Source organism: Odocoileus virginianus, chromosome 4 (genome assembly GCF_023699985.2).
Source record: "Odocoileus virginianus isolate 20LAN1187 ecotype Illinois chromosome 4, Ovbor_1.2, whole genome shotgun sequence".
Classification (NCBI taxonomy): Eukaryota; Metazoa; Chordata; class Mammalia; order Artiodactyla; family Cervidae; genus Odocoileus; species Odocoileus virginianus.
The window spans coordinates 82,787,903-82,801,622 of NC_069677.1; the positions used below are offsets into that span (position 1 = coordinate 82,787,903).

A 13,720-nucleotide genomic window follows, 5' to 3' on the forward strand; every position below is an offset into this window, starting at 1 on the left:
CGGGGGACCTAGCCTGGCCTGGCCTGTGAAAGGGGGTCCTCCTGTCTCCGCACAGCAGCCCAAGCTGTCTCCACCGTGCGAGGCCTTGCTGATGGCCTCAGGGCTCTGTGACCTCAGGGCTCCCACCACTTGGCGCCTAGATGACAGCAGTTCTCAAGATGTCTGCAACCATGGACTCTTTACCAACACATCTGCGGCCACAAGCAAAGGACAGAGGGGCTGGCGGTGTGCGCACTGCCTCGAGCACGCTCACACCCACAAACACACTGATGACAGAGCAGCTTGCCTTCCTCAAAGAATAAGGTGACGACCAAGTCCAAATGCTTGGTCCAGCTCTTGGCCAAGAGTACTCGGGCGGAAGAAGCACCGCTTTTAGAAAATGTGTTTTATTAACATTTGATATACAAATGGAGAAAGAATAAATATCTTGTCACTTCACCCTGCACGGCCGAGAGTGGCACCTATGACCCTGAAGGAGACGCAGGAAGGTCAGGGCTCTGGGTACCCCACCCCCAAACTCTGCATGGCTCCCCACACCCACACCAGCAGTCACCCCACGTGTTGGGGAAGGTGGGCGCCTGGTCCGGGGCTGGAGTGACCCTGCTCCTCTAGCCTGCTCCCTTTGCCCTCAAGGCAGGGGGGGCGGGGGCACAGAGGCTTCAAGGATGAGCATCGGCTGCCCGGCGTGTTGCTGTGGCCGCTGGACCACACTGGCTGGATAGACCCTGCAGACAACCACGGAAGGGCTTCCCCCCGCCCCCCAACAGGAGCCAGAGCACCGGGCCGTCCTGAGCACCGTTCTGGTGCTCTGATTCAGGCCGAGGGGAGGGGTGGGGCTCACAGCCCCACAAGCCTCAGCCCAGCCCTGGTGAGGTGGGGTCCGCCTGCCGTCCAGCTGGCACGGGGCTCTGTGGGGAGGGGGGCAGGGCCAAGGGCACTGCTCTGGGGCACAGGCAGGGTCAGCATCGCGTCCACTGGCCCAGGGCTGGAGCAGCCCAGGTACCAGGCCTGCCAACGCTGCTGGAAACCCCACAGGCCAAGGTCAGTAAGGACAAGCCGGAACCTCCGCGGCATCACCGGGGGCCTCGCTGGCTGCAGACGCCTGCTTCCGGATGGATCCCAAGTGAAAGCAACCCAAGTCCTGGGGACGCAGAGGCACCGGCTCACAGAGAGACACCCAGGCCGAGGACACACACAGTGCGCTCCGCGGGGTCCCCAGCCTGAGATCCGGGAGAGGACACGTGTCCTCGGGCAGCCGTGGGGGCTCAGTACGCAATCCTCCAGTGAGTGGGCTGCTCACACGCCTTCTCCTCATCCCCGCAGAACCGGTTGTATGTTGTCTTGGGGTCCAAGCCCAGGATCTCCCTCTCCTCGTGAATTCGAAAGGAGAATGTGGAGACCGATGTGCCGATAAAAAACCTGCCGAGGAACAGGTTGTCACCAGGGCTGCAGTGCAATCCCCCCATCCACCACCCACCCAGACACCTGCCCGGGCCCTCGCCCCAGTCCCCTCAGCTGGGGTTCCCTGCAGCCGGTCACCAGCAAGCGACCTGGGCTCAGGACTCGGGGGGGGCGAGCAGACCAGCCTGTCTGCACATGAGGACCCAGCCGGGAACACGGGCCATACGTGAGCAGGGCGCTCACCGGGCGTGCGCGCAGATCCACTGGTCCACGATGGCCACACCCCCGTCCTTGTAGAGCTCCAGCTCCTCCCACGTGGGTTCGAACCGCACCATCTCAGGCAGCAGCCTCCGCAACTCCTCCAGCTCTGTGGGTGCGAGGGGGCCGGTGAGAGGGGGGCACGGGGGTGTTGCACAGCCTAGAGGGGTGTCGCACAGGCATGCACATACCCACTACTCTGCAGGGTGCAGGGGACTCACGCATGCAGATGTGCCGACTCTCAGACTGCAAGGGACTAGCACATGCATATACACATGCCCACGACTCACACAGGCCAAGAGGGACTCGCACACACACGCACGTGTGCCCACAGCAGGACCACAGGGTGGGGGACGAGCACAGAAACACAACCCCACTATTAACCCAAGGAGGAACAGATGGACAGGAGCTGAATACCCTTCCTGACGGCGTCTGTGGCCACGAACACCTTGTCCAGCTGGTGGGCCCTCATGAGGCTGCGGATCTTCCTCACAGCCCCGTCCAGGCTGGGCACGTCCTCCCGGTGCCCCCAGATGAAGTCTTTCCTCCTCAGGTGGACGCCCAGGTACGGGCCCCCCAGCGAGGAGCCCAGCTTGACCTGGCCAAAGGGGACCAAACTGGCTGAGCTGGTGACAAGCAGGCGGGATTCAGGCCTGACGGGGTCTGTCCCTGGACTGATCACCAATGTCCTCAGGTTTACACTAGGATGGGGCTCCCTGCAGACAAGCAGCAGCTCGGGTAACTGAGGTGCAGGGCCAGGAGCCCTGTGATGGGCAGGCATGCCCCCTTCAGACCCTTCCTAACGTTTAAGGGCTTAGTTGTGAGGCATCTCAGGAGAGAAATGCACCCCACCCCCAAAGATTACGGGGGCAAGGGGGGTACCTTCATCCGGGTCCAGTCCTCCTCGAAGGGGATTCCATCGGCCACGTCCGTGGAGTTGAGGTACCTGCTCCTGAACTCATCCCCCACCGCCCGCAGGTGCCTGGCAAACACCATGCTGCGCCGGGTCTGTAGGAAGACAGGCCATGAGCCCAGCACCAACCCTCCTTGCCCGCCACTCCCTCTTATCCCCAGAACCCCCTCATTCATCCAGAGTCCAACCCGAGGACAACGAGCGAGCTAGGGCCTCAGGCAGGTTGGCCACTGGCCCATGGGCTGTGCAGCGGATTCAAGGTGGAGCCCACCATTCGGACGGTCAGGAGCGTCCAGGGGGTGTGACCACATCGGCCTGGTACGCTCCGACGGGCTGTGCAGTCCGGCGCTGCAGCTCTCTCTCTTCCCAAGTGTCCTGTGGCCTAGGGCCCAGCTCTGGCTAAGTGAATGTGACTGGCAGGGTCAGGAAAGTGCTGAAGGGTCACCACCCTGCAGGGCTGAGAGGCATAGAACCCGTGTCCACATGATGACAATGGCCCTTCTGTGATTCTGAACCCACCCATCAGGAGGTGCCCGAGTCCAAGGAGCAGGGCTCTCACTTGGGGGCCTCTGCCCTGCCCAATCCCCACTTCTATTTCACATCAACAACAGAAAAATGTCCCTGCTAAGAGTCAGTTTTGGTACCCGTGGGAAGGTGGGAGCTGTCCCCGCAGCCCGCCCACCCACCCCAATGTTTCTGGCTGAGCCCCGGACAGGCCAGGCGTGCCGACGTCACCTGGGTCTCCACCTTGTAGCCAAGGGCTCTTCTCAGGGAACGTCTGATGCTTTTGCACTGGGCCTCCATGGGCAGGACTGCACCTCTTTTCCGAACCAGACACCTGATGACTAGGCCTCTCCACCCCAGAAGGACGGGAGAAGGCCTTGGCCCACCTCCAGCACCATCTGTCCACCACAGCCAGCACCTCCCCATCAAAGCAGAGCCCAACTCCCCTGTCCAGGACTCGAGCAGACAGCGCCCACCTCCCATGGCTGAGCACATGGGGCCAGAGCTCTCGTCCAGGCTCCCAGCACCAGCAGCAGGGACAGCCAGTGCAGGAGGAGGGCCTGGGACGCCCCAGCCCTCTCCCGGGAGCACCTCCGTGGGCAGGTGGGGAGCACTCGCCGGCAGGCCCACCCCCAGATACTCGGCCTCACTGCGTTAGGCAGCAGGTGGACACAGGAGCTGCTGTGTGTGTGCACGTGTGTGTGTGTTAAGGAGTTGGGGGGGAGGGATATGTTTCCCAAACTACACGCGTTCACACAGACGCTCAAGGCAACACTCACGTCCCAGTACTCCTTCCCACCGTAGTGGTCGTGGAGGAGGTTCTCGGCTCGGTCCAACATCACAGACCTATTTTTAAACAACAGAAAAAGGTCTTTATGCCCATGTGTTCCACTGAGCACCGTCATGTGGGAGGGCCCTGGGCCAGGGAACAGCCCAGGACAAAACCTGAGCAGGTCCAGACCCTGTAGGGTCAGCTGGGTGCATGAGGGCAAGTCTCTGCTGACCCTCTCAAAGGCAGCCGTCTGCAGATGGCTTCTGCTTCCTCAGTGGTTCTAAACATTCACAGACTCTCTCCTGCCCTTGCCACTGAACTACCTCAGCAGCCAAGCTCACTTGTGACTATCAATGCAAAAAAACCACACAAATACACAAAATAAATAAAACTAGCCAACAGAATCCAGCAACACACTAAAAGAAAAACACAAATGACAAATAAGAGTTCATACCAGGAATGCAAAGCTCAAGGTGAAAACAGCTGTGGCTTAACTCGCACTTCTGGGGAAAGGGCAAAGCCAAACAACCACGCCTACCCCAAAGGAGTGCGTGCATGCTTACTCCTGCTTCTAAGGATCACCTTAACGAAAAGACAATCCTTGTCGTGTGTGTCTTTCTCCGGCCAAAAGCCAGGCCCCTTCTTTGGAGAAGCGTCAACTTGATCCTTCAAAGTGTGGGGCAGAAGAGGCTGCCCACCTGAGCTCATCAAGCAACTTGAAGAATCATAACACGCAGAGAGGACCCTCCAGAACAGGCCATATCCACTCCAGGCTGACCCCCTGGGCAGGACAACCCTGGAGAGGGCGGCTCCCAGATGCCTGGGTGGGGGACATGGGTGGGGTGATCAGGGACTCCATTTTTAAGCCAAAACAGATCCTCAGAGGCTCAGAGTTAGTTGTGGAGACTGAAACTATAAAGAGTATAACAAGAAAGAATTTTTAAGAATACTGAAATGGTAAAGATTATTAAAACACCTACTTCCGGTTTACTGAATGCTAAAGCCTTTTACTGTGTGGATCACAACAAACTGGAGAATCCTCAAGAGACGGGAATACCAGACCACCTTATCTGCCTCCTGAGAAATCTGCATACAGGTCAAGAAGCAACAGTTAGAACTGGACATGGAACAACAGACTGGTTCCAAATCGGGAAAGGAGTACATCAAGGCTGTATATTGTCACCTACTTATTTAACTTATATGCAGAGTACATCTGTGAAATGCCAGGCTGGATGAAGCACAAGCCGGAATTAAGATTGCCGGACAATCTGCCAGATATGCAGATGACACCACCCTTATGACAGAAAGCCAAGAACTAAAGAGTCTCTTGATGAAAGTGAAAGAGGAGAGTGAAAAAGTTGGCTTGAAATTCAGTATTCAGAAAACTAAGATCATGGCATCCGGCCCCATCACTTCATGGCAAATAGATGGGAAAACAACAGAAACAGAGACAGACTATTTTGGGGGGCTCCAAAATCACTGCAGATGGTGATTGCAGCCATGAAATTAAAAGATGCTTGCTCCTGGGAAGAAAAGCTATGACCAACCTAGACAGCATGTTAAAAAGCAGAGACATCACTTTGCCGACAAAGGTCCATCTGGTCAAAGCTATGGTTTTTTCCAGTAGTCATGTATGGATGTAAGAGTTGGACTATGAAGAAAGCTGAGCATCAAAGAACTGATGTACAGTGTTGGAAGTATAATGCTGGAGAAGATTCTTGAAAGTCCCTTGGACTGCAAAGAGAGCCAATCAGTCCATCCTAAAGGAGATCAGTCCTGGTGTTCATTGGAAGGATTGATGCTGACACTGAAACTCCAATACTTTGGCCACCTGATGCAAAGAACTGACTCACTGGAAAAGACTCTGATGCTGGGAAAGATTGAAGGCGAGAGCAGAAGGGGACAACAGAGGATGAGATGGTTGGATGGCATCACCAACTCGATGGATGTGAGTCTGAGTAAGCTCCAGGAGTTGGTGATGGACAGGGAGGCCTGGTGTGCTGCAGTCCACGGAGTAGCAAAGAGTTGGACACGACGGAGTAAATGAACTGATCTGAAAGATTATTTTTAAAAAAACCACATAGCAACCTTTAAAGAATAAACAGGATAACAACTCTGAATATATAAAAGTTTAAAACTTCTGTAGAGAAACAAATTGGCAAAATATGTAAATAGATGCTTCACAGCAAATCATTTCAAAAGAGCTCTTCAACATGGTTTTACTCTGAAATCAAAGAAACACAATGAACATAGCAGAGGCCCACCCTCACTCGTCAGCTCCAAAGCCCAAAGCGCCCTGCCCGGGGCTGCGTGGGGACCACGGCTTGGTGGCCACCACTCGGAAAGCAAGACCCAGCTTCTGTTCTGGGCGAAAGCCTGTGTCCTCACTTCCCCATGACTGTGCAGACACGGTTCCTATTTGTGACGGCAAAACCTGGGACCAGTCAAAGGCCACCAACTCAGGCAGGTTCCGCGAACCCTCTTCCTCTGTGCGGAGACAGGTGCAGAGGAACGTGGCAACCTCTGCAGTGACCTCATGGGTCTCACCTCACAGAGCCTCCCAAGGGGTACCACCAAGTGGGAGACAGACAGGACACTCAGCAGAGAACACGCCTGTGGTGTGAGCACATGTGTGCTTTACAGGGAGATGGGCATGAGCGCTGGGTGCAAGAAGAAGAGTTCTGGAAAGATGAGAGGGGATGGACCCAGTGGTGGCCTGGGGTCCCTGTGAGAACAGTTTTCTGAAGACTCCATTTTACGACAAGACACAGCATAGCCTGCAGACGCGTGTATCCCACCCTGCCAATGGCCACGTGGGGTTCTGAAGCAGCTCTAGGGGCCTAGAGAGCATGCTTCAACCCTGCCCTGGCCCCGGGACCCCCACAGGCGGGTGGCCATGCCTCTCTAACTTCCCGCCCTGGGATGGCTGGACTTATCTTCAGCTTTTCTCACTTGCTGTTTGCTCCTCGTGATCACCTTTGCTGGAGGCAGCAGTGCTTTTTGATTTTCATGGCTCAGTCGTGCTTCAATTCTGAATTTGCACAACCTAGCTTTTCCAATGATCGACTGCTGAGGGGTATAAGGGCTCCCTGGTCTGGGGCTCACAGGAATATTCCGGAACATGTGTGGGATGCTCCTGCAGGCACTTAGGGTCACAAGCCTGCCCCCCTCTGCCTGACGTCCCCTGCACCCCCAGGGGTCTCCCACCTCCTTCTGCCCCTGGGGCCCTTTATCCAAGACGCAGTGGGCTGCGTCTCTCCTCGGGTCTAAGGGCAGTGTGTCCCCCCTGAGCACAAACAGGGTGTACTTGATACCCCCGACAATGTACATAATTGTGTCTTTTGCTGAATCTGCTCCAAGGCTGCCTGCCCTGTCCTCAGGGGCCTTCAAGAGCTCTGTTTGCATCTGGGTCCTACAGGACAGGCTGCAAGTACCCCTCTCTGGGGTTTGTGTCCATTTGTTAACAGTATCTATTGGCAGACAAGCCTTATTAAACTTCAGGGTAACTGAACGTATCCATCCTCTCTTTGGTTAGTGCTTTTCACATCTTGAGTTATCTGTGTGGTAGGGGTGCCCCCCCTTATCTGGCCTCACGTCTCAGCAACCTAACCCTAAGCCCACTCCCTATCATCATTGTCTCTCGAACAGAAGGAGGGGTCCCTGGGCACCAGTCTCTCCTGGGCTCAGATCTCCTTACCTGCAAATGGGACCAAAAAAACAAAAACAAAAAAACCCCCGCCTCACAGCCCAAAATTTCAGCCAGATCTGCTTTGGAAATGCAGTTTTAGGACTTGTATTGCAGGGTCCCAAATCTCTAGCAACCTCGTGCCTCTTCCTCTCTTGGTGGAGATTGGACCCACCCAGCAGAGCATGTGTGCCCACCTGCGTTTTGTTTACACAGGCCCAGGAGGGATCGGCCTGGCACCCTGGCACATGGGGCAGTGCTGGGACAGGCAGACCTTCCAGGCCCCAGAGAGCAGGGAAGTGGCTCAGTGCCTGCTGCAGGCTCAGGACAGTGATGGTGGCTAATGGGAGGGCCAGCTTTTCCGGGTCCCCATGTCCCCCACAACTCACACCTGCAGGGAACTCCCCAGGCATGCTGGAACCAAGCATGCACCTCCAGAGGAGCTTCCCTCACACACCAGACCTTGGGACTTGCCCGAGACCCCATGTCCCTTCCTGCTGACCCTCTGGTGCTGCCCAGGGTGTGTGTGTGTGTGGGGGGGGGGGGGGGGGGGGGAGTGTGCACGTGCCTGGTTTTCTGCTTCAAAGAGAGCCCGGGCGTGCAGACAGACTTCCTACACGAGAGGCCAGGAGCAGTCGCCAGGGCGCTGTGCCTAGGCTTGAGCCGTTCCTCCGACCTCTCAGAGCCCAGCTTTGCGAAGGCCTGATTCAGGAGTGACCTCCCCAACAGTCCCGAGGGGAAGTGCTCCTCCTCCACCTGAGCCTCCAAGACCAGCTGCAGGCCGCCCCAGCCCCCTATTCCTCAGGGGTCACTCGTCCCACTCCTGTCCTGGTCCTGACTCATCCCCATCTTCTCCTCCTTCCCCCCGCCCCTGCCTGCCCCCCACGGCCCCAACTCTCCCCACCAGCTCAGACGGGACCCCGGGGCAGGATCTGGGTGGGAATCCAACTGCACCACCCACCAGTGGTGGGACCAGAGACAACCGCCCCACACACACCAAGGTCAGGCTCAGAGCACAGATGTCCCAAGCAGCACCCAGAAGACAGAAGGCATGGCCGCCCCACTGGGAGTGCTCCCATGGGTGATTCTGGGGGGTGCTCCCTGGATCCTGACCGCCAGGCCCCCTGGGGGTGAGGGAAGGCTGAGGGCTAACCCTCCAGGGAGTGCCCCTCCCCCCTGCCACGAGCCGTGCCAGCACCATGGCACACACGCACACACAGGTACCAGCCGGCACCCAGCGGCCACGGAGACACTCACCGTGCAGACGTGTTTCTCAATAGCACAGGCGCGATGATGGAGGCCGATCCCTGGACAGACAGACAGGAAACGTTTAAACCCCTCGTCTCTTCGTAACCCCAAAACCATCCTCTGGAAAATAAGACCCACGGCACCCCGTCAGTGTGGTGTGTTCGTCCATGGGCAGGGAGTCAAGTCCAGATGCACAGCCTGACCTGGAGAAACTCGGCTGGTTTCTATGTGAAAACTTGGTTGTGATCACAGGTAGCGATAGTGTGGAAATTTTTAAAGAAACCACAAATGTCATCTCATCTGATGAGACCACTGACGCTCTTTTCAGGAACCTGGATGGTTCAATGATGGGAAAATAGGGTGGCCCCAGAGGAACCCGGCGGAAATAATGCTTTATGTGTCAGGGCCCGTTTTGATGTAACTATCCTCAAAGCAACTCTGCTCTCAAGAGCTCCTAGTCACGCCAGGTCTTAGAACCACATTACTCTGGTCCTCGGCTGGGGAAGGTGGGGAAGGGGGCTATGGAGGCTGCAGAGGGAGGAGAGGATGGGCAGCACTTCCCCAGGCAGCTCTTCTGACAGCACGCAGGCTGGGGTGATGACATCTCCACAAAGAGGTTCAAACGGGTACTCCTAAACAGCCTGAGCCCCAAATGCAGCAGCGAGAGCCGCCCTGGACGTGGGCCGTGCCCGTGGACCTCCCGGCAGTACCTGTAATACTCGTGCTTGTCCTGAGAGTACAGCGGCGGCTCAATGCAGGGCCGGCTGTCAACCTTCTCCTCCCAGGCCCCCTCCTTCCAGCCTTCCGCGTAGCCTTGCAGGACATAGACCTGGTCGATGAAGGGCCCGCCAGACTCTGGAGGAGACAGGACAAATGAGAACGGGACCACGGCCCAGGTTACAGGGACACAGAATCACCCCGTACAGAACAACACTGTCTTCCCAAACAGGACTGGAGAGAGCTTGTAACAACAGAGATGATGGAACAAGGACCTTGGGACGTGGGGGTCCGACGGGATGGGAGGGCTGCCAGGGTGAGGCCATCCAGGCCCCGCGGCTCCTCTGGGCCCCACGCTGCCCTGACCTATGACAGCACCTGGGCTGGCCCTGGGCCCTCTTCTCTCTCCGACTACACCCCCCTTCCCTGGGGGCAGGGCCGGTCCTCTGGCCTCTCCTCTCTGGGCTCCTCCTCCTCTGGCTCCCTCCCCGTGGTGCCTGGAGCCCAGGGCATGCTCCTTCCCCAGGCCCCTGACCAGCTGTCTCCTCCAGGGCTCTCTTGACCCCTGTGAGGCCATCAAACTGCAGTTCCCCAAAAAAGATGCCTTCCCAGGCCACGACCACCACCCAGACCCCACACCCCTTCCAGTTTTCTCGTCCTGTAGCTCTGGGGCCTGCCCCAGAGCTGCGTGTCCTCACCACTGACTTAAGCTCGGCCTCCACTCTCCAGGACAGAGGCCAGGAGAGCAGGGGTCAATACCCCTCTCACCCACCGCTCCTCTCACACCTAGAGCCCCCCGCCCACCACCCGGTGCTCAGTGAAGAGGTGCTCACAGGTGGAACGACCGAGCCTGGGAGTGAGCGCACCACAGCGAGTGAAACCCAGGGTCATCCACATTCGTTCGGCTTGGGCACTAACGCCCAAAACTCAGGGGCTCCTCCAGCAAGGCAGGGGTGGTAACACCAGAACTGAGACGTTGATGCACCCGTGGCACAAGGCCTGAGGGTCTTCTGGGGTAGCACCCACCCCTGTCCCCTCTGCAGGAAGAAACCTGAGCGGGGTCAAGGCTGCCCCCTTCACACTGTCACCCGTGGGCTCAGTCCTCACCTTGCTGCCCAGCCTAAGGGATGAGGCTGGCAGAACAGCAGGAACCACACCTGTGTGCCATCACTGAGCCCAGCTCGTGGTCGACCGCGCCCCACCAGCAAGTCAGGGGTCAGTTTCCTGGGGGCCAAGCCCCGTGCAGACCAAGACCGAGCCTGCCCCCCTGGGAGGAGCTGGGTCAGACTGGACACCCCAACCACCCTCGGGTAGGGAGGCTGACCTCCAGCCTCGAGTCCACCTTCCCAGCAGCAGCCACTTCAAGGCTCCAGGCCTGTGGCACCCATGGTGCTAACCTTGATGGGGAAAACATCTTCGGGTGACAGGGCACGGGGCGCGGCGAGAACAGAACCTGGTAAGGACATGTGGGCCTGTCCCTGGCGGGAGCAGCGACTCTCAGGCTCCCAGGCCCTCAAAGAGCAGAGGTCCCACGACCGCCGCTCAGGAGCCATGACTTGCTCTTCCAGGAGGCTCCAGGGACGTGGGGCAGAGATGACCCTATTTAAGTTCATGTCTCCTAAACAAGGTAGTGGTGTGCTCCAACTCCTTTATTCTAGGAAATCATCAGCTCTTCTCTCTTAAAAACATTAAAACAGGAACCCTGAATAGGACCGGACAAGGCAGGACACGGCGTTACATGTCTGCCAGCACATGGCCACCACCACTCACGCACTGAGCCTTTCTTCAGGTAAGAGTGGCCTGCACAGAAAGGGAGGCCTGCAGTCCAGCTGGGACGAGGCCAGCCTCCGGGCAGTGGCCTCCCCATCACAGCTCCGCTTCACCAAGGCGGCCCGGGTTTTTAGAGGCGAGGGGACACATAGCTCAGACGCTTCAGATCTATTTCCCTAAAAAACTATGAAAAGACCAAGATCACTAGTAGTGGGGAAAACAGAAGCAGGAAGCAGGAAGCAGGGCCCCTACATTAAGGCCTGAGGGGAGACAGCCCCGCTGGCCAAAGTCTCTGGCCTGGCCGGACGGTCACACCAGAACCAACGACCGCCCGGCCCCAGTTAAAGGACCACCACCCGCCTCACCTGCGATGAACTGCTCATACTCAATGACAGGGATGTTTCTGTTGAGACTTGGAAGGTCAAAGAAGTCGGACCAGGGAATCCGGACCTGGTGAATGTCGGGGCTCTGCCAGTGGTACAGGCGGCCCCAGGGGGGCAGCACCAGCACCCACTCCTCCGTCTTCAGCAGAGTCTTCAGGAGGGAGGCGATGCGGATGTAGACATCTCTACGGAGGTTGAAGCCCTCGGGGGGATTGACATCGTACAGAAGGTACCTGGCAGGGTGGGCAGGACAACAGCGCCTCAGGGCCAGGGCTCTGCACGGAAAACCCAACCGCCCACATTCACAGCCTGGCCCCAACACCAGGCACCAATTTGATCTGTAAACTGGAGGCAGCGGCCCACCCATTTCTATAAGACCAGTTACTTAAAGAGCCCTGGAGTAGGCACAGAAAGCATCTTAGCATCTGTTTAACAATCAGCAATAATTCATAGCTAAAACCAGCAGGATCTCAATGGCTAGAATCTGAGCCCTCGTCCCATAGGGGTTCTCAGTCTTCTTGGTCTATGGACCCCTGCACATTCTCAACAATTATTACATTCTCAACAATTATTGAGGACTCCAAAAGGCTGCTATTTATGTGAGTTAAATCTATCAATAATTCCTGTATTAGGAAAAAAGCAAGAACTTTTTTATGAATTTCCAGTATATTCAAGACAAAAATCATGAGTGAGAAGAGTATCAGTGTTTTTAATTTCTGCAAGTCTCTCTTCAGTCAGGTGACACCTGTATTCTCCTGTCTGCTTCTCCATTCCCTGTGTTATGATACCACAGGTCAGGTGGTCTCTGGAAACCCCCACAGTAAACTCAGTGTGTGCAAAAGGCAGACAGCATTCCAGTGTTTCTAGGAAAATGACCTGGCAGCTCGGGGGTCCTTGAGCACCCACTGAGAACTGCTGCCTTATCCACAGCGAGACTCCCCTACACAAGACCCAGAGAGGGGACTCCTGCCTCTGCTATGGCCTCACCCTCCCTTCTCTGCACCTCCGTTTGCAAAAGAGACCATGCTGGAATGCCTGGCCCGGGCCTCCAATCCCCCAAAACTGCCAGTCTACCGTCTGTACACCCTGCACCCAGCAGTCTCTTTTGGGTCAGGCCCTCCCTCAGTAACAGCTGTAGGGCACAGACGCTTGTTTCTTACTCCTGAGATTTATCTATAAAACAACCAGCATCTGTATAGGGCGGAAAATCTCCTGCAGATAAAGAAGGCTGGGCTTTCTTAAGAGCCACCCCATTCGAGCATTTGATTCTGGGGCTCCTCGAACGCCAGGCAACACTCCCTATCAACTAACTGGGGCCCTCTCCCTGCCCCCTAACGTGGACCCTAGCCTGTCCTTCCAAGGGACTCCGGGAGGCCGCGGTCGCCAGACGACCCTGGCTCGCGTCTCCAGGCCAGGGCGCCAAGGGTGTAGGGCAGACCGAGGACCCACAACTCCGCACCCTGTCTCTGAGCCCCGCCTCCCGGCCCTGTGCTCCGGGTCCCGGTCCCGGCCCCGCCGATGGCAAGGGCATGCGTTTACCGTCTGCGGGACGCCGCCCCCGACAGGATGTCGGCTGCCGACTGGCCAGGCCAGAACTCGTCGCCGGAGGCCGAGGCCGACGGCCAGGATGCCGCCCAGAGCAGCAGGAAGACGACGGCAAGCGCCGCCATGGCCCCGGGCGGCCACGCACTTCCTGTAGCCGCTCCCCACCCCCGGAAGCGCAGCGCGCCCTAGCCGAGAGCGTCTCCCGTAGCCACGGCAACGCTACGATGCCCACCTAGCGCATGCGTCTTGCGTAATCCCGAATCCGGACATTCCTTCAAACTTGCAGAGCCGAGGGGGCTGGGGCGGGGCCGGGAGGCAGGACTAATGGGCGGGAGGCCGGGGCCGATCCCTGGGCGGGGCCGCGCTGAGGTCCTCCCGGTAGTTCGTGCGGGGCGGAGGTTAGGGCGAGGTCGGGGGGCGGGGCCGTGAAGGGGGCGGGGCCTCGCAGGACTGCTTGGCTCTGCTGCCTCCAAGGGCTCCGGACGCGAAACCGGTCAGCGTGCCTTCTGCGGGAGGGCTAGCCT

The 13,720-nt window shown here is 57.7% G+C and overlaps 1 protein-coding gene across 4 annotated transcripts; it reads right to left on the reverse strand.

The window, feature by feature from the left end:
- Positions 1–370: 370 nt before the first annotated feature.
- POFUT2 (protein O-fucosyltransferase 2) lies at positions 371–13,352 on the reverse strand. 4 transcript variants are annotated; one of them, XM_020875163.2, is made up of 9 exons: positions 13,191–13,350; positions 11,634–11,884; positions 9,492–9,636; positions 8,791–8,901; positions 3,856–3,922; positions 2,542–2,667; positions 2,077–2,257; positions 1,645–1,768; positions 371–1,419 (listed from the first exon to the last, which is right to left on the reverse strand). In XM_020875163.2, exons 1-9 carry the CDS (start codon positions 13,319–13,321, stop codon positions 1,266–1,268), a joined length of 1,290 nt encoding a protein of 429 aa, XP_020730822.1. In that variant the 5' UTR covers positions 13,322–13,350; the 3' UTR covers positions 371–1,265. The 4 variants fall into 4 exon arrangements, 1 of the variants encoding a protein (XP_020730822.1); XR_002310201.2 differs by lacking the exons at positions 371–1,419; positions 1,645–1,768; positions 2,077–2,257 and having other exon boundaries at positions 2,580–2,667; positions 3,308–3,922; positions 13,191–13,352; XR_002310202.2 differs by lacking the exons at positions 371–1,419; positions 1,645–1,768; positions 2,077–2,257; positions 2,542–2,667 and adding an exon at positions 2,943–3,029 and having other exon boundaries at positions 3,308–3,922; positions 13,191–13,352.
- Between the last annotated feature and the right edge of the window lie 368 nt (positions 13,353–13,720).